The sequence below is a fragment of the Ictidomys tridecemlineatus genome, chromosome 6 (assembly GCF_052094955.1).
Source record: "Ictidomys tridecemlineatus isolate mIctTri1 chromosome 6, mIctTri1.hap1, whole genome shotgun sequence".
Lineage (NCBI taxonomy): Eukaryota > Metazoa > Chordata > Mammalia > Rodentia > Sciuridae > Ictidomys > Ictidomys tridecemlineatus.
This window is the reverse complement of record NC_135482.1, coordinates 71362105-71389296: the sequence shown is the minus strand read 5'-3', so window position 1 is coordinate 71389296 and position 27192 is coordinate 71362105. Positions and strand designations below refer to the sequence as shown.

General features: G+C 36.7%; 2 protein-coding genes across 21 annotated transcripts in view; one reads left to right on the top strand and one right to left on the bottom strand.

Annotated features, from left to right (window-relative positions):
* Positions 1-27192, top strand: part of Pphln1 (periphilin 1) — a 157322-nt gene that overhangs the window by 28855 nt on the left and 101275 nt on the right. For 6 of the 18 annotated variants that reach the window (XM_040280792.2, XM_013358483.4, XM_013358487.4 and 3 more), the window contains exon 1: positions 27091-27174. The exons of 5 other annotated variants lie outside the window; for them this stretch is intronic. Coding sequence is in view for 2 of the 13 variants with exons in the window: in XM_040280791.2 (XP_040136725.1) it covers position 27170 (1 nt within the window). In the remaining 11 variants the exon portion in view is untranslated. Of the gene's footprint in view, positions 1-27080; positions 27175-27192 lie in introns of those variants that run through there. 7 more of the 18 variants (XM_005324841.4, XM_005324843.4, XM_078014868.1 and 4 more) reach the window with 7 other exon arrangements.
* On the bottom strand, positions 12344-27070 carry Zcrb1 (zinc finger CCHC-type and RNA binding motif containing 1). Of its 3 annotated transcripts, none has more exons than XM_078014870.1 (8): positions 26871-27070; positions 25686-25771; positions 21694-21722; positions 18247-18358; positions 17842-17949; positions 14696-14808; positions 14511-14586; positions 12344-13441 (listed from the first exon to the last, which is right to left on the bottom strand). In XM_078014870.1, the coding sequence occupies exons 2-8, from the start codon at positions 25767-25769 to the stop codon at positions 13310-13312; spliced, it is 654 nt and encodes a 217-aa protein (XP_077870996.1). In that variant the 5' UTR covers positions 25770-25771; positions 26871-27070; the 3' UTR covers positions 12344-13309. The 3 variants fall into 3 exon arrangements, with proteins under 3 accessions (XP_077870996.1, XP_077870997.1, XP_077870998.1); XM_078014871.1 differs by lacking the exon at positions 26871-27070 and adding an exon at positions 20026-20182; XM_078014872.1 differs by lacking the exons at positions 21694-21722; positions 26871-27070.

Sequence of the window (27192 nt, the reverse complement as noted above, 5' to 3'; positions counted from 1 at the left end):
AGCTGCTTAGGCTGAGGCAGGAGGATCATAAGTTTGAGACCAGCCTGGGAAACTTAGTGAGACCCTGTCTGAAAACCAAAAGTAAAAAGGCCTGGGAGTGTGGCTCCGTGGTAAAGTGCCCTGGGTTCAATGCCCGGGTAGAGGCTGGGCGCAACTGATATATGTTGCGGGGATTCTGAGAATGTTGCAGGAGGTAGGGAGTTTCTCGGTTCATGCATTCTGATCTATCAAGATAACTGATGACACACACTTACACAGAGCATGCATGCACACACATGAATGCACACACAGAGAGACAGCTGTACACATCAGAAGTATATTCAAAGTCAAAATACTTTCAGCATAGATGCCCAAAAGTCTGTCTCCAGAGTGAGAACCGCACTTGTGTTCCTGGGAATCCTATCTACATAGTTCCTGGTTTTGTCAGGCCTGTGGACCTAATTGAGAACAACCAAGGTGGTATGTTCATAGGTCCTTTCTTTTTTTTTTAATATTTATTTCTTAATGTTAGATGGACACAATATCTTTATTTTATATTTATGTGGTGCTGAGGATGGAACCCAGTGCCTCATGCATGCTAGGTGAGCACTCTACCACTGAGCCACAACCCCAGACCCTCATAGGTCCCTTTTTAATGCTAAATTTGCATGGGGATAATTGTTGACTGATGTATGTTTTAAAGCCTGTTTTGCATGTGGGGATGTGTGTATGGGATGTCCTTGTTCTGCCTTTGTGGTTTGTAGACTCCCCTGCCTGTGATCAGGGTTGAGACATCTTGTTCTTAGAGAGAGCTGACTGTGCATCCTATTTTCTTGAGAAAGCTGCTTTTCTATTCCCTTTGTGACTGTGTCCCTGGAACCTCCCATCATTCCTGCTTGTACCCATCCTATCATATATACAAATATATTCGTATGTATTCATATATACGTGTGATGCTTAGTATTGCACTCTGTTCCCAAGTTACCCATTTTTCCTGCTCTGAGAAAATGGTTCTGGGCTTTTCCAATAGTTTTCCTTTGTCAAATGGCACTGAAACTTTGTTGTAGAAGGTGCTAGAGAACCATTACAGGGAAAAAAAAAAGGATTTTTACTTCCTGACTCCATTGCGCTTACTCCTGAAACTCCTGCAGTATGCCTGGCTTTTCCAGCCACAGGCCCTTGCCCTCTTTCCACTACCAGGTTCCTACAGTGCATGTTGGCCAGCAGCGGCCAGTGCCCAGCAGCTTCTCTTTTTTGGATAGCTTTATAGCAGAGTGCCTCCTGGAAAACAACTTTCCCTAAAATCTTAGAATGCAGATTTCCAGTAAATTTGTAGATTTCTAGAAAGTTCCATTCATGTGGCAACAAAGAGATTTGTGTGTCATCTGGTGAGTTATGGCTATATTTTCTTAGCCTGTTGCTGGCAGGAGTTTGAGGTGTAGTTTTTCTTGGACATTCTATCTCAGCACTAATTAGTGGCTGATCTTCTGGAGTCTTGATTACCAGTTTATTTAGTGTAGGTCTACTTAGAACTTGTCCTGAGACACATATCCTTTTTTAGGAACTTGTTTTTTACTCATAAGGTGTGGACCTTCCAGAGTTTCAATAGAGCTCAAGTTGTTCATTAAGTCCCTATAACTCATATGAAATAAGGGTCTAAATTTAACTTTTTGTGTGTGGATATACAATTGTCCCAGCAACATTTTTCATATATACCTAATTAATTTTAATTAGGTATATATGACAGCAGAATGCATTTTGATCATTGTACATAATAGCAGCACAACTTTTCATTTCTCTGGCTGTACGTTGTGTAGTGTTGCACCATATGTGCAGTCATACAGGTACCTAGGGTAATGATGTCCTTCTAACTCCACCATCTTTCCTGCCTCCATGCCTCCTCTCCACTCCTCTCTCCCCTTTGCCTAAAGTTCCTCCATTTTTCCCATGCCCCGCCCCCTCTTATGGATCAGCATTCAGTTATCAGAGAGAACCTTCAGCCTTTGTTTTTTTTTTTTTGGATTGGCTTCCTTTGCTTAGCATGATATTCTCCAGTTCCATCCATGTACCTGCAAATGTCATAATTTTATTCTCTTTTAATGCTGAGTGTGTATATCATCTATTGAAGGGTATCTATGTTGCTTCCACAGTTTAGCTATTGTAAATTGTGCTGCTAAAAACATTGAGGTGACTGTGTAAGTGTAATATGCTGTTTTTAAGTCCTTTGGGTATAAACCAAGGAGTGGGATAACTGGGTCAAAAGGTGATTCCATTCCAAGTTTTCTAAGGAATCTCAATACTGCTTTCCAAATTAGTTGCAATACTTTGCAATCCCACCAGCAATGTGAGTGTGCCTTTTCCCCCACATTCTCGCCAACATTTATTGTTGTCTCTATTCTTGATAACTGTCATTCTGACTGGAGTGAGATGAAATCTTAAGAGTAGTTTTGATTTGCATTTCTCTAATTGCTAGAGATGTTGAACATTTTTTTTCATATATTTGTTGATCGAATGTATATCTTCTTCTGAGAAGTGTCTGTTCAGCTCCTTAGCCCATGTATTGATTGGATTGTTTGAGTTTTTGGTGTGAAGTTTTTTGAGTTCTTTATGTGTCTTGGAGATTAGTGCTCTATCTGACGTGTGTGGTGAAAATTTACTCCCAAAATGTAGGCTCTCTAATCACCTCATTGAGAAGAAGCTTTTTAGTTTGAGTCCATCTCATTTATTAATTTTTTATTTTCTTGTGTTTTAGGAGTCTTATATCATGGGATTGCCATGGATCTTTTGTCAAAAATAATTTGACCATGAATAGTTTATTTCTGGATTCAAAATTCTGTTCCTTTTTTCTTTCTGTTTAATTATGTCAGTAAATATTTGTCGTTTTTTCACAATAACTGTTGTAATATGTATATTTAATTTGTTCTAATTAGTTATACATGACAGTAGAATGCATTTTGATACATCATACATAAATAGAGTATTTATGGTTATTCATGATGTACAATCTCATTCTTCTGGTTGTACATGAAGTACAATCAAACTCATCATGTAATCTTATATGTGCATAGGATAATAATGTACAATTCATTCTATTATCCTTCCTACTCCCATAATTTTTCCCCTTTTTTCACTCCCCTCTTAATCCCTAGCCCCACACCCTTACTGTGAATTAGCATCCGCATATCAGGGAAAACATTCAGCCTTTGTTTTTTTGGGGATTGACTTATAACTATTTGGGGTTCTATTTTCATATATGTTTTAGGATTAGTTTATCAATTTTGAAAAAAAATCTGCTAGAATTTTGATAGGAATCACATTGAGTTTATATGTCAACTAGGGGAGTATTGCCATCTTAATAATATCAAATCTTCCAATCTGTGAACATGGAATTGTTACAGGACTAAGGCCTTCCAGGAAACTGAGGCAGTTGGAAGGGTCACCTTCCCCCCAGACCCTCATTCTTGCAATCAAATTAGAAAAAAATTACAGCCATGTGGCTTAGAGTAACAGGCATGAGTTTATTGAAGGATTAGGAAAAGGGAAAGGAGACACTCTCAATGGAGAAAATGGGTCTTTTCAGAGAAGAGAGGGATACTGTGCCTCTCCTACACTCCAGTTTTATTGGGGATCCCAGAAAAGTTTCCAGAGAGTCACGCCCAGGTCCACCTCTTGACTTTTGACTGAAAGCAGGATGACATCAGACTTTTAAGTCCCCACTGCCATGACAACTCTAGGTCATTTTGGCCCATGCTGACTGGTTCTAATTGGATTCTTAACCATAAATTCTTCCAGATTTCATGATTAGGAGGAATTATCCTTATTTTCCTAAACTTTGGGAGCTGGTTTGAGAAAACGGTTACAAGAGTTTCCCCCTTCAGGGTTCTTCTTAGCAATATTATTTTGGGTCTGCATTTCTCCTGCAGATAACAGGTAGTTTATAATATATCTTGTCCAGGCAGGGCTGCTGGTAAATTGCTCCTTGGAAAAGAAAGCATGGGACGGGTGGGAGGGTCAGCACAGGGTCTTATGCATGGTAGGCAATTGCTCTATCACTGAGTAACAGCTGCAGCCCTACTTGGTATTTTTAAAAATGCTATGCTAAAAAGAGATATATCCAGGCCAGCTATGGGTTCTCTTGAGTGAACTCTTAACTTCGTGTTCTCACCATTCTTATCTGTCTGTTCCCTGTCAAAATGTCTTTCCATTTATTTCAATCTTTTAAAATTTCTTGTAGCAGTGTTTGCTTTTTTGATGTACAAAATCTTACACTGCTTTTGTTAAGTTTATTACTAAGATTTTTTTTTTCAGTACTGGGGATTGAACCCAAGGGCACTCTTCCACTGAGCTACATCCACCCCCTTTATAGATTTTTTTCTCCTAAATTTTGAGACAGGGACTTACTAAGTTGCCAAGGCTAGCCTTGAAATTTTGAACCTCGTGTCTCAGGCATCTGAGTAACTGGGATTATAGGTATGTGCCAAGACACTCAAGTAGCATTTTGTTCTACTACTATGTTGATACTATGAATTGTTTTCATATCATTTCTTATTAGAGGAAAGCAAATGATTTTAGTGTATTAATCTTGAATAGTGATTTTACTAAATTTATTAGTTCTAACAATTCCTTTCTGAGCTTCTTAGAATTTTTTGAGTAAAGGATTATGTTGTCGGCTCGGGATGTGGCTCAAGTGGTAACGCGCTCACCTGGCATGCGTGCGGCCCGGGTTCAATCCTCAGCACCACATACCAACAAAGATGTTGTGTCCGCCAATAACTAAAAAAAAATATTAAAATTCTCTCTTTCTCTCTCTCCCTCTCTCACTCTCTCTTTAAAAATAAAATGGATTATGTTGTCTGCAAAGAAAGACAATTTTATTTCCTCCTTTTTAATCTGCAGGATTTTATTTTATATTATTTTATTTTTTCAGATTGCACTGGCTGAACTCACTAGCACAATGTTCTAGAGATGAGAACAGAGATCTTGGTCACTGTTAAGCATGTTAATTGTAGGTTTACATACTCTTTAACAAGTTAAAGTTTACTTTATTTCAAGAGTAATAGGAATAGGCACTTAATGTTGTTAAATGTGTTTTTTTCTACATATATTCAAATGACCAAGTCTATTTTATTTTATTAAAATGATATATTGATTGATTTTAAATGTTCATACATACAGGTGGGATAAATCACAGTTGGTCAATGTATGTAATTTTTAAAAATACGTTACTACACTTACTTTGTGAGTGTTCTGTTAGGATTTTTTGATGTGTGTATATTCATATTTACAAGGGTATTAGTCTGTAGTTTTATTGGGATGTCTTTGGTATTGAATATAAGGATAATAATGAGCTCACAGAAGGGCTTTAGAAGTGTTCCCTCCTCCTCTGTTTCTGGAAGAATTTTCAGAGATTGGTATTATTTCTTCTTAAATAATTGAAAGAATTCACAAATAAAGCCATCTGGACCTAGCATTTTCTTTGTGTATAGATTATTGTTATTTTGGTGTGGGGATTGACCCCAAAGCCTTGCTAAGACCAAGCACATGCTCTACCTCAGCTACAAACCCAGCCCTGGATTTAAAAAAAAAAAAAATCAAATTTATTTATTTATTTATTCTAATTAGGTATATATGACAGCCGAATCATTTTAATTCATTGCACACAATTGCCACACAACTTTTCATTTCTCTGGTTGTGCACTCAGCCCCAGATTTTTAAAATATTAACTAAATGTGTTGCTATAGGGAGTGTTAGATAGGATAATGGCATCCTACAGATGTCATGTACTAATCCCTAGAACTTATGTCACTTACGAGACTCTTAAAAGTGAAAGAGAGAGAAAGAAGAGGAAGTCAGATTGATGTGATGTACAAAGCATTTGACCTGGCACTGTTTGCACTGTAGATGAGGAAGGTGTTCATGAGCCAAGTAAGGAGTGCTTCCTCTAGAATCTGGAAAAGTCAAGGCAATACACTGCCCCCTAGATCCTTCAGCTTTTCTTCCAGTTTGCTTTGTCTCTTTTTTTGTATATTAGGGATGGAACCCAGAGCCTTGCTGATGTTTGGCAAGCACTGTAACACTGAGCTACATCTCTAGCCCTTTTTATTTTTTGAATAGGATCTTGCTAAATTTCCCAAGTTGGTCTTGAACTTGGGATCTTTCTGCCTCAGTCACCCATGTCACTGTGATTACAGGCATGCAGCATCATGCCTGGCATAGGTTGTTGTTAATTCAACACCTTTTACCTTTTCTAATAGGTTTTGTGTGTGTGTGTGTGGTACTGGGGATTGAACTCAGGGATTCTTAAATACTGAGCTACATCCTTAGTCCCATTTTAAACTTTATTTTGAGATAGGGTCTCATTAAATTGCCAAAGTTGGCCTCGATTTATGATCTTCCTACCTCAGTGTCCCAAAATTGCTGAGATTACAGATGTCTACCATGCTTTGGTTCTAATACAAATTTTTAAATGTATAAATTTGCTTCTAAGCATGGCTTTAGCTATTTCCCATACTTTTTGAATTTTTGTTGAATTTTTATTATTGTGCAGGGAAGAAGTTTTAAAATTTTCTTAGATTTCTTCATTGGCTTGAAAGTTATTCAGAAGTATATTATTTTAATTTACAAATATTTATGGATTTCTCAAGTTTCTTTGGTTGGCTTATTTCTAGTTTAATATTGTGCTTAGAGAACATTCTTTGCCTGGTTTTTAGCCCTTTACATTTATGGTCTAACATCTTGCTTACCTGGGAGAATGATTCATGTGTGCTTGAAAAGAATGTGTATTATGCTAATTTCGTATTGAGTGCTCTGTTAATATCAGTTAAGCCAAGTCCAAGGCTTTAATTTGTTTGTTGATTTTTGATCTAGTTCATTTATTTTTGAGAGTGGGTTTATTGATATCTCCAACATTGCTGAATTGTCCACTTTTTCCCTCAATTTTGTCTGTTTTTGCTGTATGTATTTTGATCTCTGTTGTATGTGTTTGGTTTATTTTCTGGGTAAATTGACCACTTATCATTATAAAATTTTCATTTGTATCTGTAATAATATATATTGTGCTAAAGTCTATTTTGTTTATTAGTAATAGTCACTCCACTTCTCTTACATCTGTTTGCATCCCTAGACCTCTTTACTTATTTTTGATATGTTGTAACATGTATCATTATTTTATTTCTTTTATGGATGAATAGTATTTCATTGTATGATAGACCATATTTTGTTCATCCACTTGTTCTCTGATAGATATTTGTTTCTACCTTTGGCTATAGTGAATAATATTGCTATAAGCATTCATTATAAGTTTCTTTATGGACATATATTTTCATTTCTTTTGGGTATATAGCTCAGAGTAGAATTGCTGGGTCTTGCTTTGGTTGTCTCATGTGGTCTACCAGATATCAGTTGGGGCAGCAGTTTTCTGAAGGCTTGTTTTGGCTGGATGTCCAAGATAGTTCACTCATGTGGTTGCTGGTTGCGCTGTGATTAAAGTTCAGCAAGCTGTTGATCCAATCATCTGCATGTGACCTTTTCAGCTTGGTAGTCTTTTTACATAGTGGGTGACTTCCATCAGAGTCCGTGTGTGTGTGTGTGTGTGTGTGTGTGTGTGTGTGTGTGTGTGTACACATACAGATTGATTTATTTTGTGGTCTTAGAAATTGAATGCATGTTAGGGAAGTACTTTACCAATGAGCTACATCCCTAATTCCTTTTAATTTTTTATTTCAAGACAGGTCTTGCTAAGTTGCTGAGGCTGGCCTCAAACTTGTGATATTTCTGCCTCAGCCTCTTGAGTTGCTAGATTTAAACAGTACAGGCTACCTCATTTTTTTTTTTTTTATGGTGCTGGGGATTGAACCTAGCGTTTTGTGCATGCAAGGCAAGCACTCTACCAACTGCCAACTGAGCTATATCCCCAGGCCCTACCTCAAATTTTTAAAGGCTCTAACATAAAAATGATTTTGATCAAAGTTTAACTTATAGGTTTGGATAAATCTGAACTGCTCTCCTCATATAGAGAAATGTCATTTTAAAATTCATTATAATACTTAATGTTTGATGTTACTCTTATTGCTACTTTTATTGTAGTAAGTATAAGTGCTGGTACAAAGCAAAATTATAACATTTTAATAATGTCTGTAATTTGCATAGTGTTAACCATATGTTAGATTCTTTAAGTGCTTTCTGTTACTTATTTCTATTATGAACCTAGAAATGTGTGTATTATTATTCACTTTCCTAAATGAACACCACTGAAGCTTGGAGAAGAATGGATCTAAGACTGAAGAGTATTTCTGTTGTCTTGAAAGGCCAGATTTAACAGCAAGATGTTATTTCTTTTGTTTGGTATTTATTAATGATTGATTGATTAATGCTGGGGCTTTATGCATGATAGGTAATTGCTCTATCACTGAGTAACAACTATAGCCCTACTTGGTATTTTTTAAAATGCTGTGCTAAGGGGCTAGGGATGTGGCTCAAGGGGTAACGCACTCACCTGGCATGTGCAGGGCGCTGGGTTTGATTCCCAGCACCACATAAAATAAAGATGTTGTGTCTGCCGAAAACTGAAAAATCAATATTAAAAAATTCTCTCTTTTTACAAAATGCTATGCTAAAAAGAGATATATCCAGGCCAGCTATGGGTTCTCTTCAGTGAACTCTAGTTACGTAAGAACCAAGCGTGATATAGCTCCTAGCACATTGAACAGTACTGATCACTGTGCCAGAAGAAGAGAACACTAGAAAGCCTTACACCAATAATTAAGTGCTGCAGTTCAGAAATACACATCATTTCTTTTCACAGCTCTTTGATTGGTACTAGTCAGTGTCCCCACCCATTCACAAGTATGTCAGGAATTGCAATCCAATAAATGTCTGGGAGACAGAGATATTTAATGAGTTAAATATTTAACGACTGTTAACTACATATAATTTCAACTAATGGCTGGTATCTTACAAGATCTTAATATTGTCTCCAACAGTGCCAGAAATCACATCCAGAGAAAGAACACTCAGAAAAAGAAGAGTCATTATTAAAAAAAAATTTTTTTTAATTGTCAATTGGCCTTTATTTAGTCATTTATCTATTTGTATGTGGTGCTGAGAACCAAACCCAGTGCCTCACACATGCTAGTGTTCTACCACTGAGCTACAATCCCAGCCCAAGAGTTATTATTCTTAACAGCAAGGAAAATTTCCCTAGAAGCCCCTAATAGACTTCACTCACTTAGTATTGTCCAGAACTGAACCATATGTCCGTTCTTAACCAATTGCTGGCAAGAGGAAAGAGATGATGATGATGATGATGATTAGGGTAGGCAGTACAGAGGACTGAACTCAGAGGTACTCTTCTACTGAACTACATCCCCAGCCATTTTAAAGATCTTTTATTTAGAGACAGGGTCTCACCAAATTGCCCAGGCTCTCAATTAGCTGTGATTACAGGCATACACCACTATGCCTGGCTCAGAGAAATGAGATTATTATGGTTAGCTCAGTCCATGAGATCTACCTTCTAGAGCCAGGATTGAGTCACTTTTCCCTGAAGCTCATGGCTGGATTTATGGTAAGTGTAGAAAAAGATGTTAAAATATATTTCTCTGGTACTTTTTAGTGAGCCAAATCCATAAAGGAAAGATACATCAATCCTGTCAATAACACAGGTTGAAACCAAGATGAGAAAGTGGAAAATGAATGTAGGCAGGAATTCAATGGGATTTGCTACAAAAAGCTAACCTAGAGGGATAAAATGATCAATAAGAAATATTATAGTCTGATATAATGACTCACACCTATAATTCCAGATTCTTGGGAAGATGAGGCAGGAAAATCACAAATCCAAGGCCAGCCTCAGCAACTTAGTGAGACTCTGTCTCAAAATAAAAAAATTTAAAAAGGGCTGGGGATATAGTTCAGTGATAGTTCAATCCCCAGTATTAATAGAAAAAAATTATACAATGGGGGCTGGAGATTTATGTCAATGGTAGATCATGTGCTTTATGTATACAAGATCCTGGGTTCAATCCCCAATACTGTAAAGCCAAACAAAATAAAAACCAAAAGGGAAGAACTGAGAAATGAAATTGATCAAATCATGATACGTATATATACAAATATATCATACTGATTCCCACCTTTATGTATATCTATAAATAACCAATTAAAAATGAATAAATGGAAGGAAGACCAGTAGAGTAGGAGAAGGGGACTAAGAGCAGTAGGAGGAGAAGGAATTAGTGAGGACTGAAATAGAGCAAACGATATTCAATGTATGTATAATTATGTCAAAATAAACCCTACTATTATGTATAACTATAATGCACTAATAAAAACATTTAAAAAATCAACCTAAGGCCTAGTTCTGACATATAATTTGATTAGTTATGCAACTAGTGTTCAAACCAGATGTTAAACCAAAGCAATCTGGTTCCAAAGTTTGGATTTCTTTTTTCTTTGCAGTACAGGTGATTGAACCCAGTGGGGCTCTACCATTGATCTACAGCCCTTTTTATGTGGAACAGCATCTTGTTAAGTTGTCCAGATGTAGCTCAGTGGTAGAATGCTTGCCTAGCAAAAGTGAAAACTCTGGGTTCAATTCCCAGCACCACCTCCCCTAAAAAAGAACTTGGACATAGTACCTTTGATTTTTTAAATCTTTTTTGGGGTAGGGATGTTGGTGATTAAACACAGGGTCTCCCACATGCTAAAAAGCGCTTTACTATTGAGTAACATTCCCAGTCCCTAAACTTTCAAAATTTTGTAGCGTCTTGCAAATAATACTTCTACTTCATAAAAATCAGTAACAAATAGCTGGGCTCAATGACTCACACCTATCATCTCAGATACTCCAGAGGCTGAGGCGGTAAGATCACAAGTTCCAGGTCAGCCTGGCAATTTAGCAAGACCCTGTCTTAAAATAAAAAAGGGCTGGGGGATAAGCTCAGTTGTAAAGTGTCTGTGTTCAATCCCCAGGACCCAGGAGGGGAAAAAAAAGAATTTCATGTTTTCACCATAATGTTTGAGATGAAGGATTTTTAACCTGATTTAAATATTACATGTTCTGTGCATGTATTGAAACACCATTTTAGGGGCTGGGGATGTGGCTCAAGCGGTAGCGCGCTCGCCAGGCCAGCCTCAGCTAGTTATCAAGACTGTCTCAAAATAAAAAATTAGGAATGGCTGGGAAGTATCTCAGTAGTAGGGTGCCCTGGTTCAAACACCAGTATAGTGAAAAAAAAATTATTTATTTATTTATTTATATTTATTTATTTATTTTTTTAAAAGAGAGAGTGAGAGAGGAGAGAGAGAGAGAATTTTTTAATATTTATTATTTTTTAGTTCTCGGCAGACACAACATCTTTGTTGGTATGTGGTGCTGAGGATTGAACCCGGGCCGCACGCATACCAGGCGAGCACGCTGCCGCTTGAACCACATCCCCAGCCCAAAAATTTTTTTTAAATAATAAAAGAACAATTACAGCCAAATTATTATTCTTATGTAAATAAAATGGAATTTAGTCTGCCATCTAGTTTTTTTTTCTATTTTTATTTTTTTTCCAATGAGGTAAAAAATATTTCGCTGGTTGAAGTAGATTAGTTACCTAATGTAAGTAGTTTTCATACTACTTATTGTTTATATTCTTTAAGTCTCTAGCTCATTTTCTATTGGAAAGTACATAATATTTTATTAATTAATGGATGAACAGAAAATAGAGTACTGCATTCAATCATTCTGGTTTGTTTGAGACTGAAGATTCTATACTGTTAATATTTTCAATATCCTTGTAGATTTCAAAGTAGAAACATTTTTATTGCTTTTAATAATTTAAAAATGTAGTATGTGGGTGTTCTTACAAAGCAGTCAAACAGTAATAGAAATATACACAGAAGAAAGTTAAAGACTTTATAATTCTATTCCTATATAACCAACTGCAGAAGACAGGGAAAGATGTAGTAATAAATACATGAAATGTAAACTATTTATATGGTCATAAAAAACCCAAATAGTAATATGGATTTAACCAAATACTTTAACATAGCCATACTTGGAAAATAGAAGAGACAGAGGGAGATATGACAGATTGAAACAAGTCCTCCCTTATCCTTCTAAGAATTAAGTGACAGAAATATATGCCTTTTTTAAGCAATATGTACATACATATGAAAAGAAATAGTCAATGAAGTTATCAGTAGTTGCTTGTGGGGAACAGAATCTGGTCCTACAGGAAGGGCAGACAAATAGTTTCTGTGTTTGGGTATAAGATTTTGAGAGCTACTTCATATTTTATGGGTATAACAACACTCAGATTGAGATTAAGCTAAAAGAAAAATAAGATGATAAAGCACCCATACTTAGAGACAAAATTCTCTTGAAAAGTTTATTTAACATTCCTAATAATAAACCATTCAACTTTCCAGTCTGTATGAAGTTTTGTTTTGAGATTAAATTTATTTGCAAACCCTCATATAATCCAATTGGATATTAATAAAGCTTTTAATATCAAGTTTTTAAATGTCATTTGAATATCTGCCTTTTCCTATGGGAAAACAATAATATTACTATCATATTTTTCTTATTTTTATTACAATTAGTTCTTTACAAGATTATTACTAACAAATCCTGATTTTTAGTACAGGTTGAGAATTCCTTATCAAAAATGCTTGAGCCCACAAGTATTTTGGAATATTTATACATATATAATGAGATATTTTAGGGATGAGACATAAGTCTAAACATGAAATTCATTGATGTTTCCTATATTTTTACACATAACCTGAAGGTAATTTTAAACCTTTTTATTTTAACAAATTTTTATTTTTTGCAGTACTGGGATTTGAGCCCAGAAGCTCTCTACCACTGAAACTATATTCCCTTTATATTTTTTTATCTTAAAAATAGAGTTTTGCTATTGTTTAATTGTCCTGGAACTTGTGATCCTTCTTCCTCAGTCTCCCAAGTCACTGGGATTATAGGTGTTTGCCACCACATATGGCTTATACATATATTTAATAAAGTGGATGAAACAAAGTTTTATGGTATAAAATTTTCCACCTCAGGTGGAATATTGGTGCTCAAAGTTTTGGATTTTGGGGCATTTTGAATTATTTTGGACTTCTGAATTAAGGATGCTCAACCTGTACTTTGCTAAGGCAAAAGAGAAACATGATGCTTTAAAATTATTTTTAAATTTCCTATGAACTATTTTATAGTACAAAACTATTTGATATTAAGTATTCTTATGTTCAAATACTAAAAGTAATCTTTACTTCCCAAATTAAGTTTATACTCCAAGAATTTATTTTTAAAATATTTACATAATAAATACAATTTTAATCACTAAGTTCTTCCTCATCACTGAAATATGTACTTTTCTTTATCCTTGGGCGTCTTGAATCATCTGATGTTGAAGGACCCCCTGCACTGGGTTTCCATTTGTTTTGTTCTTCTTCAATTTTGGCTTGCTATAATGTGATTCAGAAAAGAAATAAAACCAGCATTTTGTTTAATGTTATTCATGGTGCATTAATTTGAACATGGCAAAAATGCAACACAAATGACACCACTTTCCACCCTTCCAGGTCATGAAGACAGTAAGATATTCCTCTCAACCCTCATACTTTGTCTCAATTATAATATTCCTCAAAATCATCCTAGGTTATTTCTCTCTTTTTTTTTGGTTCTGGGGATTGAACTCAGGAGCACTTAACCACTGAGCCACCTCCCCAGCCCTTTTTTGTATTTTATTTAGAAAGAGGGTTTCACTTGAGTTGCTTAGTGCCTTGCTAAGTTGCTAAGACTGGCCTTGCTTTTTTTTTTTTTTTTTTTTTTTGGTACCAGGGATTGAACCCAGGGGTGCTGAACCACATCCCCAGCACTTTTTATATTTTATTTAGAGATAGGATCTTGCTGAGTTGCTCAGGGCCTCCCTAAATTGCTGAGCTGGCTCTGAACTCGTAATCCTCCTGCCTCAGCCTCCTGAGCTGCTGGGATATAGGCATGTGTCATTGTGCCTGGCTTTTCCTAGGTAATTTCTGAAAAGTCTTTTTGGTTGAGCTAAACTCACTTTAATCAAATAATTCTGCTCAATTCTATAATGAAAATAGGAAACTAAAAATATTTCAATGTTTTTCTTAAAATTTAGAAAGAACAAATGGGAACTTTTCATTTCCATTTGTTAGAGGAACATTCTGTAATCTCAAATTTAGGAGGTGAAGGGGAAAGATAGAGGCTTCCACGAGGAGACAGTCAATAAAGTGAGTAAGGGCTGCTAGGTGTGGAGGCTGCACACCTATAATCTCTGTGACTGGTGTGGCTGCGGCAGGAGAATCCCAATTTTTAGGTCAGCCTGGGAAATTTAGCAAGACCTGTCCTGTCTCAAAATAAAAAATAGAAAGGGATAGGGCTGTAGCTCAGTGGTAAAGTGCTCCTGGGTTCAATTTAGCACCAAAAAAAGAAAAGAGAAAAAGCAAGCAAGAACTATAAATCTTTGTAACTACAACATAGTACTTAAAAAAAAAAAAAATTTAGTACCTGAAATGCAATGGCCTGACTTAGACTGTCAAGAGCAGGATCTTCCCCTTCATCTTCACTTTCTTCTACTTCTTCACTAAATTATTAAAGAGAGAGAGAAGGGTGTGTGTGTGGGAGATCAACATGCAATTAATCAACAGTAAAAAGACAAATCAACACACTAAGGTCATAATAGATATACATACATTTCTTCTTCTGGTTCAGGAATTTTCTTTTTTTTCTTTTTTTCTTTCTTCTTTGGAGGCTCCCGTTCTCCAAGCATATTTTTAGGACAGGCATAACTTAAGTGTCCACTTTCCTTTTAATTCACATTAAAAAGAGGAAAATACTATATTTGTTATTAACAGAAACCTGCCAGGTACCTTATGACTGAAAGGTTTTAGAATTAAAAAAAAAAAATCCTCACACTGGGAATACACAAAAGAAAATGACTTTTTAAACAATAGTGTATCTAGCATGAGCCAAGTCTTTGGGTTCATTTCCCGGCACTGTAAAGAAAGGAAAATTTTGTCTTCTTCATTTTTATTTTTAACTACTTTCATATCTACATTATACCTGCACTGTCCAATTATAGTAGACACTAGCTCTATGTGCCTACTATGAGCATGTCTGAATTGATATATACTAAAGGGAAAAGGCTTACTTTGAAGACTTATGAAAAAAAGACTACAAATCTTAATTTAAAAAACCAGTAGGTGGCTGGGTGTTATGGCTCAGAAGTAGAGTGCTTGCCTAGCATGTGTGAGGCACAATTCTGTGCACCACATAAAAATAAAATAAAGGTATTGTGTCCATCTAAAACTAAAAAATAAATGTTAAAAAACAAACAACAAAAAAAAAATGCCCCAAAAACCAATGGGCATGGGCTAGGACTGTAGCTCAGTGCATTTGCCTAAGATGCCTCTGTGAGGCACTGGGTTCAATCCTCAGCATCACATAAAAAAATAAATAAAATAAAAGCATGCTGTCCATCTACAACTGTAAAAGAAATTAAAAAAACAAAAAACCAAAACCAATGGGCTGCAGATGTAGCTCAGCTGTACAGAAAATGCCTAGCAAATGTGAAGTGTTGGGTTCATTCCCCATCACTGCAAAATAAGTAAATAAATAAATATATAAATAAAATGGCTGATATTATAGTCCTATTTAATAGGACTACATTTACCTACAGAAGCACTTACCAAACTGTTCTGGGACAAAGGTATACCAACAAATTTTAACATGTCCCATTGGAAAAAAAAAAAAAAAAGGCTTAATATTGAAATAACTGAGAAAAAAAGGAGGAATAAATGTAAACCAATTTTGTGGGAATTAAAGGATGTATAAAAATTTACAAAGTATAATACAATAAATCTATGGATCCACAGGCCAGATTCATTAAAAGTTTCTCAGTAATTTATTCTATTATACACATAACTATCTCTACTCCTTTTTTATTTTTTATTTTTAATTATTTATTTGCTTTTGGTGGTAGGGATCAAACCCCCAGGACCTTATGCATGTTAGTACTCCTTTTAAAACAAAACTTAGGACTTCAGAAAAGCATCTTTAAAACATTCACTTAAAGGGTTTTAAAATCATAGAGATTGACAGAATTCGTATGCATCCATGCCACTGTTTGCTTCCTCTTTCTATTCATTCATCCATCTGTCTATATATCGTTCTTTGATGGGGAAGGGGAATAGGGAGTGGCAGTGGGAGAAAGGAGCCCAAGCCATTTCTTTGAATTATTCATGTGATTTTGTAGCTAGGACATTGTCTCTGAGTAATTTTCTCTCCAGTTCCCCATTAATACTTCAGGATTCAGCTTAAGTATTTTACACTGTCATTTAAGTATTTATACCATCTTTCAGAAACTGACAGATATGAGATCCAGACTGAAATTTTCTTAGGGGTCTTTACAAAATTTTTCTATGGCTATCTCTCTCCTAATCACCAAAATATTACATGGATGACAGTAGCTCATGAAAAGACTCAAGACAAGAAAATGTGGGGGTAGTTCAATTACAAAACATTAGCCATATAATGGGGAAAAAATCTTTTTCAAAACAGTGGGTTTGGTGGAGCATGTCTTCATTCACAGCTAATTGGGAGGCTGAGGCAGGAAGATCTCTTGAGTTTGAAAGTTCAATCCAGCTTAGGACACAGAGTGACATTTTCAACAACAAAAATTTAAAACCTACCATCTCAGAGAGGATAGGTTAAATGATAATACTGGTACTTAATTTTGTGTGTGTGGTGGGAGGGTGGCGGTAATAGGGATTGAACCCTGGAGTGCTTTACCACTGAGCGACATCCCCAGTCCTTTTTATTTTGAGACAGGGTCTTGCTAAGTTGCCAACTTGTGATCCCCCTCTCTCAGCCTCCCAAGTAGTTGAAATTATAGGCATGTGTCACTGCACCTGGTGGTAATAAATTGTGACATTTAAACACTGGTAAAATGTCACAGAAACAGGAAATAACATTAATAAAAATTCGAGTTACCAAAAATTTTTAAGACATTGAGATAAACAGTAGAACACTTTTAGAAAACAATTTCAAAGAGGTAGAAACTGGAGAAACTATCACTCTATATTATCCAATCACAGTTATCTTTAAATACTACATTTAAATTAAATTTACTTAGATGAGTCTGAAGTCTCTAAGTAAAACAACTTTTAAAAGCTGGTTTTAGCTAGTCAGAAGTTCTTCCCCCCCCCCCCCCCCCCCCCCCCCCCCGCTTAGGACTGAACCCAGGGACAGTCCATCACTAAACTATATTCCCAGCCCTTTTAAAAAATGTTGATATAGAGTCTCACAAAGTTGCTCAGGTTGACCTAGAACTTGTGATCCTCCTGCCTCAGCTTCCCAAGTAGCAGGGATTATAGAAGTGAGGCACTGCGTATGGCTGCCAGCCTATGGCCTAGGCTGGTCTTGAACTTTCAAACTCAAGAGAAATTCCTGCCTCAGCCTCCCAATTAGCTGGGAATGCAGACATGCTCCACCAAATCCACTGTTCTGAAAAATTTTTTTCCCCATTATATGGCTAATGTTTTTAACCGAACTACCCCCACGTTTTCTTGTCTGGCAAGACAAGAAACCAGCTGTTTTACTTAGAGACTTCAGACTCATCTAAGTAAATTTAATTTAAATGTAGTATTTAAAGATAACTGTGATTGGATAATATAGAGTGATAATTTCTCCAGTTTCTACCTTTTTGAAATTGTTTTCTAAAAAGTGTTAGATTGTTATATCTCATGATTTTAGTTTTGAAGAACACCAATAAAAGACTATTGTGGAAAATACTTCAGAGTAAACTACAATGATTTCATTAAATTTTAGGTTTACTCACCCCACATTCATAACACTTAGATTTATCAAAGTAGTTTCGCCTCCTGATGAACTCTGCTGCTCTTCCATTGTCAATAGCAATGCTTGCCTTTATCACTCTACCAAACAACTAAACAGACAAAAATGTAAATGCAGAAGGATGTATTTCACAGAAACCTAAACTAGTTATTTGATCTTATTTCTTTGAATCTTCAATTCCATTTATATTTTGGATGATTTTAGCAATTGCTCTACTTTGATTGATGAAGTCTACCCTATGGTATTTTTCTTAGATTCTACCAATGTTTTGGGAGCCCAGTATATCTTTGTCATCCCCATTAGATGCTCTCTGAATCTGTGGATACTCATTAACTATATTTCCCCATATTTTTTGGGTTACAAACCTTGGTGAGAATGTTTGGCTTACCTGTTTGTTGTTTATTGCCCTTGTGCAGTTTTGTGCAGAGTCTTTATCCAAAAATAAAATAAATGCAACCCCTTTACTTTTCCTGGTATCTTTGTCTTTCATTATAGTAACCCTTAAAGCATAAACAAAGAGCCAGTTAAAAACGAGGCAACAATAAATTTAAAAAATACGAATATTTAGAAAACTCGAATTTTAAAAAATGGTTATGTAATAAAACATTTAGAAAGTAAGAGAAATCAATACATTTATAAAACCAGCTATCTCTTCAAAGTCAGGGGTATCAAGAATGGAAATGACAAAGTGAAAATGACTTATAAGTGAGCACAGATTTGTGAGTTAGTCTTTGTGTCCTCTATTCTGTACCAATGGTCTACCAATCTGTTTTGGTGCCAATACCATGCTGTTTTTGTTACTATTGCTCTGTAGTATAGTTTAAGGTGTGGTATGGTGATGCCACCTGCTTTACTCTTCCTGCTAAGGATTGCTTTAGCTCTTCTGGGTTTCTTATTTTTCCAGATGATTGCTTTTTCTATTTCTATGAGAACCTGAAGAGACACTTCTCAAAAGATGATGTACAACCAATCAACAAATACATGAAAAAATGTTCATCATCACTAGCAATTAGAGAAATGCAAATTAAAAGCAATCTAAGATTTCATCTCACTCTGCTCAGAATGGCAGCTATTATACATACAAACAACAATAAGTGTTGGCGAGGACAAGGGGGAAAAAGTACACTTGAACACTGCTTATGGGACTGCAAATTGGTGCAGCCAATATGGAAAGCAGTATAAACATTTCTTGGAAAATTGGGAATGAAACCACTATTTAACCTAGCTGTCCCTCTCCTTCATCTATACCCAAAGGACTCAAAAACTACATACTAAAGGGACACAGCCATATCAATGTTTATAGCAACACAATTCACAATAGTTAAACTGTGGAACCAACCTAGATGCCCTTCATTAGATTAATGGATAAAAAAATGTGGCATGTATACACAATGGAATAATACTTAGTAATAAAAAGAATAAAATCATGGCATTTTCAAGTAAATGGATGGAGTTAGAGAAGACAATGCTAAGTGAAGTTAGCCAATCCCAAAATACCAAATGCTGAATGTTTTCTCTGATATAAGGAGGCTGGTTCATAGTCGGGTAGGGAGAGAGTGCATGGGAGGAACAGACGAACTCTAGATGGGGCAGAGGGGCTGGAGGGAAAGGGAGGGGGGCATGGGATTATTAATGATGGTGGAATGTGATGATCTTTACTATCCAAAGTACATGTATGAAGACATGAATTGGTATGAATATACTATGTATACAACCAGAGATATGAAAAATTGTGCTCTATATATGTAATAAGAATTTTAATGCATTCTGCTGTCATATATAAATTAAAAAATTTACATAAAAAAGATTGGTTTCCATAAATTTGTTTTTGTTACTTTTGTGACTGAGAATAAAATCAACCTGATCTAGAACAAAGAGAATTACATTTGTTTGGGGCTAGGTAGGATTATAATCCAGAAAAAAACAGATTCAAGCAGTCTTGAAAATGTGCTACAAGGTTTTACAAAGTGGCAGCTAAATTTTTAGCTTTTCTACAAAGGGTTTGGAAATTACATCACTTGTTATGAATTATGATCAGTGAGGGCAGAAGTTCAGCTGTTTTGCAAGAAAGGAACTGGGTGCAGTTTCAGTCTCTGGGTAGTTTTGGGGAAAAGGTCCCTTTATAGAAAGCAGTCAGTAATGTTTAACAAAAAAGGTCAGCTCTCACGGGGCATGAAGGTGGATCTGCTTGTAGCCCATTTCAAAGGTTCAGCTGCAAAGCTGTCTGAGATCTGATTAACAATGATCTTCTGACTCCATCTGAAGTACCCTGAGCCAATGCTACTCGATTTTGTTTTGTTCCTTTGCAACTCTGATCCAAATCTCTTTTTTTTTTTTTAAAGAGAGAGTGAGAGAGGAGAGAGAGGAGAGAGAGAGAATTTTTAATATTTATTTTTTAGTTCTCGGCGGACACAACATCTTTTGTTGGTATGTGGTGCTGAGGATCGAACCCGGGCGGCACGCATGCCAGGTGAGCACGCTACCGCTTGAGTCACATCCCCAGCCCCTCTAATCCAAATCTCTACACTGAAGCCAAAATAAACTTTTAAAAAGTTTTAGAAGCCATACTGGGTGTAGTGACACCTTCCTATAATTCCAGCAACATTGGGCTCTGAGGCAAGAGGATTATAAATTTGAGGCCAGCCTTAGCAGTTTAACAAGACCCTGCTCAAAATGAAAAAATACAACCGAAAAAGGGAAAAGAAATAAAAAGAAAAAATAAAATTTGGGCAGCCAGGGATGTAGTAGCTCAATTGTAAAGCACATGGCCCTGGGTTTAATCCTCAGTATCATCCTTCCCTCAAAAAATGGAGAAAAAAAAAAGAGCCTTCTTCAATGATTCCAAGTGTTTTCAGAATGAAAAACAAACAAGAATAGGAACCAACAGGCATTTATTTAGAGCCATCTTTTCTCTCCCTTAACTTATTCATCTCCAGTCACAGGGGCCTTCTTTGTTTTGTTTTGTTTTCATGGTAATGAAGATTGAACCCAAGGGTGGTGTACCACAAAGACACAGACCTCTGGAGCTTTTTTTTTTTTTTTTTTTTTGAGACACCGCCAAAATTCCTAAGTCTGGTTTTGAACTTGAGATCCTCCAGTCTCAGCCTCTAGAGTAGATGAGATTACAGGGTACACCACCATGCCTGGTCTCTGTTTCTTTGTTTCATTTTATTTTCTCTTGCAACAAGGCCTATAGTACAAACTATTCCCTGTACATCCCCCACCCCTTTTTTTGCTGTGCTAGGAATTGAACTCAGAGCCTCACACATGCTAGGCAAATGCTTTATTACTGAATAAAATCAACCTGAACTAGAACATCCCCAGTCCCCATCTTCCCATTTTTTTTTTTGCCTAATTAGCTCTTACTTACCTGCAGGTTTGTTTGTTTTAAAGTACTAGAGATTGAATTCACAGGCACTCTACTACTGAGCTATATCCCCAGCTCTTTTTTATTTTGTAGCAGGGTCTTGATAAATTCTCAATGCTTGAAGTTGCAATCCTCCTGCTTTAGTCTTCTAAATTCCTGGGATTACAGGTAAGTGCCACTGACCCAACCCAGAAGTGTTTTTTGATGATTTGTAGTAGCAAAGTTAGTTTTAACAAAGTTAAAAATCTCAAGATACAAATGAACTTCAAATGTTTAATATCCATTTATGGAAAACCAGAAAAAGAAATTTAGGATATAATGTCAAGTAAAAAAAAACCAAAATTGCATGTATGGAATTGTTTTTTTAAAAAGTTGTCTACATATTTATGTACATACAACAACTGAAATATACATAAAATGTTAATAGTTTATTCATCTGATCAAGTATCTTTTAAGGTGAATACTTACTTCACAACTTTGCCATACTTGGAAAATATCTGAAACAAAAGATCACATAAAAATTTATAATTTAAAATCATAAACACTGAATTTTCAGGTTGTAAACGATAACTAAATTCTTTGTTATGGTTTATAAAGAAATTTTAGCCTTCCATCTATAAAACAGGTTCTACAAGAAATATTTTCTATGTGACCAGAAAAAATTTTTTTATATTTATTTTTTAATTGTAGTTGGACACAATACCTTTATTTTATTTGTTTTATGTGGTGCTGAGGATGGAATCCAGGGCCTTGTGTAGGCGAATGCTCTACTAGCTGAGCCACTATCCCAGCCCCCAGAACAAAATTCTTATTGTCATTGGAATCACATGTATCTGCCTCTGTTCCTGAATTTCTGATAATAGAGAGAAAAAAAACACTTATCTGGGCACAGTGGCACATACCTGTAACACCAGCTATAGGTGAGGTTAAGGCAAGAGGACCACAAATTTGAGGTCAGGCTTAGCAACTTAGCAAGAACTTAACAATAACCTTTCTCAAAATAAAAAATAAAAAGGGGGCTGGGGTCGTGGCTATGGGGTGGAGCGCTTGCCTGGCACCTGTGGGTGCCTCAGCACCACATAAAAACAAATAAAAGAAAAATAAAGGTATTGTGTCCAACTACAGCTAAAAAATAAAAATAAAAAAACCCAAACAAATAGCTGGAGGGGTAGGTAGTGGTAGAGTATCCCTGGATTCAATCCCCAGTATGGCAAAACAAAGAGACACTTTGCATGTGTGATAGATCTAAGGCAGGTACACCAGATGGCTGCTGTTTTCTTATGGTATATTCTTGGCACGTATCAACTCCACCATAGCTTCAGCTAAACCAAATATAAATGTTGTGGAATATCACTTTTTGTATTCTACACCTACAGTCTAAGCAATAACTGTTTAAGAAGTCAGTCGTTAGACTGCTTATAAAAACAAAAACTTCAACAATGAAAAATCCATTTCCATAGATCTCCATCCTCTGTCCATCATTAATATGTAGTACTTTATAGTTGGCCCTTTCTTCCCTTTTAGTTCTATATCTTCAGCTAGTACCTGTAAACTTGTAAGTACTCTCTTCCCCTTTATCAGTACTGGAACTGAACCCAGATCCCTGTGCATGCTAGCCAAATGTTCTACCACTGAACTCTATTCACAGTCCTTATTTTATTTTGAGATGGTGTTTCACTAAGTTGCTTAGGTTGGTCTCAAACTTGCAATCCTCCTACTTCAGTCTCCTGAGTGGCTGGGATTTTAGGCAGGTTCCATCACACCCAGCTAATTCCTACTTCTTACACAATGGGCTGGGGATGTAGCTCAGTGGCACAGTATTTGCCTAGCATGTGTGAGGTCATATGTAAGGCTCCCAGTTCAACCCTCAGCACTGCAAACAAACTAAAAAACCACTTATATAATGTATTTTAGAAAACAATTTTAGAATATGTTAATACATGCTGTTGAGAGTCACAGTTTAGTCGGAATGATGCCTGGCATTTTGCCAGAGGGTATGGTTGAAAGGTGACCCTGTTCTGGAAAAGGGCAGCTCTGGGATTAGGGTGGATCTTGCTGGGAATAGGGTGGCTCAGGGATTAGGGCGGATCCTGCTGCCTACTTTGGAGTTCCCATTGTTTCCCAGAGAATTGGTGTGCAGAGCCTGGTGGAGGGAGTGTGTTCCCAGGAAGTGTGTGTAGAGTGCCGGTGAGAGTTGGGGAATAAAGAGTTGTTGTTTGAACCTACAAGGCTGTGTGGCGGCTCGGTTATTTTGTGCCCAGCCAGACTGCGACAACATGCAACCAATAATTATGAAATTTTGAGTTCTATGATTAGTTCAGTAATGCTGCAATGCAGTGTAACTGGATTCCAGTGTTAGCAACATCAGATTCTGAGGCCAGTACACTTTTCTATATAACATTTTTTAATACTTTCTAATTTCACTCAGATTGAAAGCTGGGCTCTTTAGAATAATCTGTATAGGCCCTATAAGGCATCCCTAGAATGGGTTTACATCTGATTACCCTTCCTCTTTTGAAATACTTTTCTCCTAGACATCTGCCTCTTAATTGCTTCAGTGTTTTATTTGAAAGTTACCTTTTCAATAAGGGTATTCTAACCACCCTATCTAAAATTTCACTTTCATTACCAACTTAACATTTAATAGCCCTCCTTCCCTGTCTTTTCTCCTTAGCAACCAACATTTTAACATCTCCCTTAGTATCTAACTTTTTCATATTGCAGTCTGTTTTTCTTGTTATCCTGAATCATGAATTCAAGTCTTTTTGTTCACCGATATGTCTCTATTACAACCTTTAAGAGTACTCAGCACATATTAAGCATTCAACACACTGTCCATTTTGTTATAGAGAAGCTAAAGCTAATTTTCCCTATGTTCTTTGAAACTCAAGCTATCTTAATTAATTAAGTACCATGAATCACATATGTAGCATCTCTGTACTGAACATTTACCCAAAGTAGTAAAGAAAATAGGGCACACTTGAAGAAAGGATTCACATCCTTCCTTTCAATTCCTCTCAACCACCCATGTGCAGGAAAAATAAAGTGGGAAACTTTGTTCTCTATAAGGTAAAGAAGTGAAAGAATATACTAGAAGGGATATTTCCCCCCATCTCAATCACCCTTATTCTGAACTGAAAACCACATGTATTAAACTGTTAAACATTCTGCTTATATGTGAATGTTGTAAATACTCACAAAACCTGAAAGTTAGGAAAGGGATATTTGCTCTTATCAGTCCTTTACTCCAAAACCTCATCTCCATTACCAGTTAGTTTCAAAAGCCAAGTAAGCAAGCAATAAAAACTGGCCTATCACAAACTGCTCCTGCTTTGTAATGCTATTTTATCTTCTGTTTATAAAAAACTCATTGTTTTCTAAAAAAGCATAGTAAATTCTCTTTGGAAATGATAACTAATTTTATTCATATTTTCAATAGAGGTCTTTGGTATTAATGGTTTAAGTGCATTATAATGTTCTAATTAAGAATTTTGTAAGAGAAGCTGGGTGCAGTGGCACAGGACTGTAATCCCAGTGGCTGGGAAGACTGAGGCAGGAGGATCAAAAGTTCAAAGCCAGCCTCAGCAATTTAGCAGGGCCCTAAATGAAAAACCAGCCTCTATCTCAGAGCAAAGCCTTTCCAAGGAAGGGACATGCCTTTGTCCTTGGAAAAACCCACAGAGCACTCATAGGCACATTCCCACCCTGCTAAGTTGTTTATGTACAGGAGAGATCTGCGGATCCAGGTGTCCCTGACTCAGTCAGGCTAGGTGGGGATCCATAGCAGCCCCCTAGCAGCCACCAATCAGCATGAGACAGGGAAATACCTGGGATGCCAGATGACCCTCCCAGTATTTTATGGTAGTTGATAACAAGTTGGGAAACCATGTAGTTCAGCACATATACCCCTCTTGGCTTAAACCAATCAGTTCAAATGAATACCCCTTTTGTACTAACCAATCACCCTTACCCAACTTGTTCCTGCCAGTGAAGGTGCTAATTATGTTTTAGAATTGTTATTTGATTTTCCCGTGATGTGTGATGATTTGCTATGATGTATGTGAAGTCCCTGCCCTCTCCAAAGAATGTATAAAACTACTGCAAACCCTGGGCTCGGGGCCTCTCAGTGTCACCAGTTGCTGTGTGTGTGCACAGAGGACTGAGCTAGCTCACAATAAACACCTCTTTGCTGCTTACATCGATCTTGGGTCTCTGGTGGTCTTTGGGGGTCCCGAATTCGAGCATAACATAAGCAACTCAGTGAGACCCTGTCTCTAAATAAAACACAAAAAAGGGCTGGGGATGTGACTTAGTGGTTAAGTGCCTGAGTTCAATCCCCGGTACCAAAACATATATAAGTAGATAAATAAAAAGATTTTTGTCAGAACTATTTGCTTAAAAGTACATCTGTATCTCAAATAGACAATTCAGTAGATAAATGCACTAATACTAAAACTTACCCGATATAAATCGTTGTTTGTCAGGGAGAAGGGCAAGTTGGATACATACACTGTGCTCTTACTTGGAGCTAAGCCACCACTCATTTCTAAAAAAGGAAAAAAAAAAAAAGCAACCTATAAGCAATGTAAACCAGGCATTCCTCATTCCAAGTAAAACCAAGTGTTGGCCACCACTAATTTAATTTACATGCCTTTCTTACAAATGTAAAAAGTGAGAGTCAGTGAGTCCAGCTGGGTGAATTAAGGAATTCATTTTCCCCAGCCACCACTTAAAGAGTTTTTAATATGGTCCTTCTTTCAAGTAAATTCTTTAATCTTTTATTTAGTGCTGGACTGTGTATGAGAGGATGGCTTTCCAAAAGATGAAAGCAAAACCTTGAGATTACTTTTTACTTCCCCTTAGGATAAAAGCAAGAAAGTACTTTCAAATAGGTAGTATACCTTGCCATTCACCTCAGAGAGTCTGGTGGCTCATAGAGAACCACTGCCACTAATTTTTTTTTGGTAATACTTTGGGTACTTTTGGGAGGTTGTATTCATATGAAGAGGAAATGTTAGGTTCACTTTTTGACAATGTAAAATTATTTTTAACGCTTAATTTTGCACTTTGTTGACAAATTATGAATTACAGCATTTTATGAGAGCTTCCAAGGTATAGTGTTTTACATATACAAGTTATGTTTAAGGTTACAAATATAACCTCTAATTAAGTTTCACAACTTATTTTACAAAGTAAGCAAATTACCCATAAAAATTATTTCGGGTTTAACCAATTTTTTTCTTTAATTCTTTCTTTTTGGTATGGGGGATTGAACCCAGATCCTCAAGCTAAATTCACATTTTTGCACATGAAATCCATGTGTGCCATGTATTTGAGTTAACAGTATGAACTATCACAAACAGCAAAATACTGATTCTAATTTATGTCAATTTGCAAAGTATTGGAAAATTTGCTTATACTAGGTGTTTGGGGGAGAATTATTTAGAAAACTTTAGAAACTCAACATCAACAAGTCGCTTTTAAAAGTTCCTCATTTGAGCCCATTCATACGTTAGACATTCTGGTAAGAAACTCGAGGCAGGCAAAGGTTGATGTTCAGCACTAAAACGGCGAAGGCGGGAGAGGTGGCAAATCGTTTTGGCTACCGGGTAGGAGGAAAAGGCCGCAAGTGAGGAGGCGTTTACCTTCAGGTGGGGCGAGCCCGGGAGACCAGAGGACCACCAGCCTCGGCTCGGCTGGGGCTCAACCCCGACTTTTCCTCGCCGCGGGCAGCGGATTTGGCATCACCTGTTCCTGCAGGGGTCAGAGGAAAATACCGGGCGGTAGGGCCACCCGTACCCCTTCCCGGTTCGCCTTAGACCCGGGCCCCGGAGGCGGGCCAGAAGGCGCGCGTCAGTGATGTCACAGCGCGCGCCGGAAGTGCTTCCTTAGGATAGCGGCGGCGAGCGGACGGCTACGTTCGCGGTGTCTCCCGGCGGCCCAGAGTAGGTGAGCGCATTTTACTTT

Excerpts from the sequence above, each read along its gene's own strand:
- Zcrb1 (XM_078014870.1), bottom strand. The coding sequence starts at position 25,769 with ATGAGTGGTGGCTTAGCTCCAAGTAAGAGCACAGTGTATGTATCCAAC. Across the intron at positions 18,359-21,693 it reads AAGTATGGCAAAGTTGTGAA|GGTTACTATAATGAAAGACA; the intron begins GTAAGTATTCAC and ends TTATGCTTTAAG. Across the intron at positions 17,950-18,246 it reads GGGCAATAAACAACAAACAG|TTGTTTGGTAGAGTGATAAA; the intron begins GTAAGCCAAACA and ends TTGTCTGTTTAG.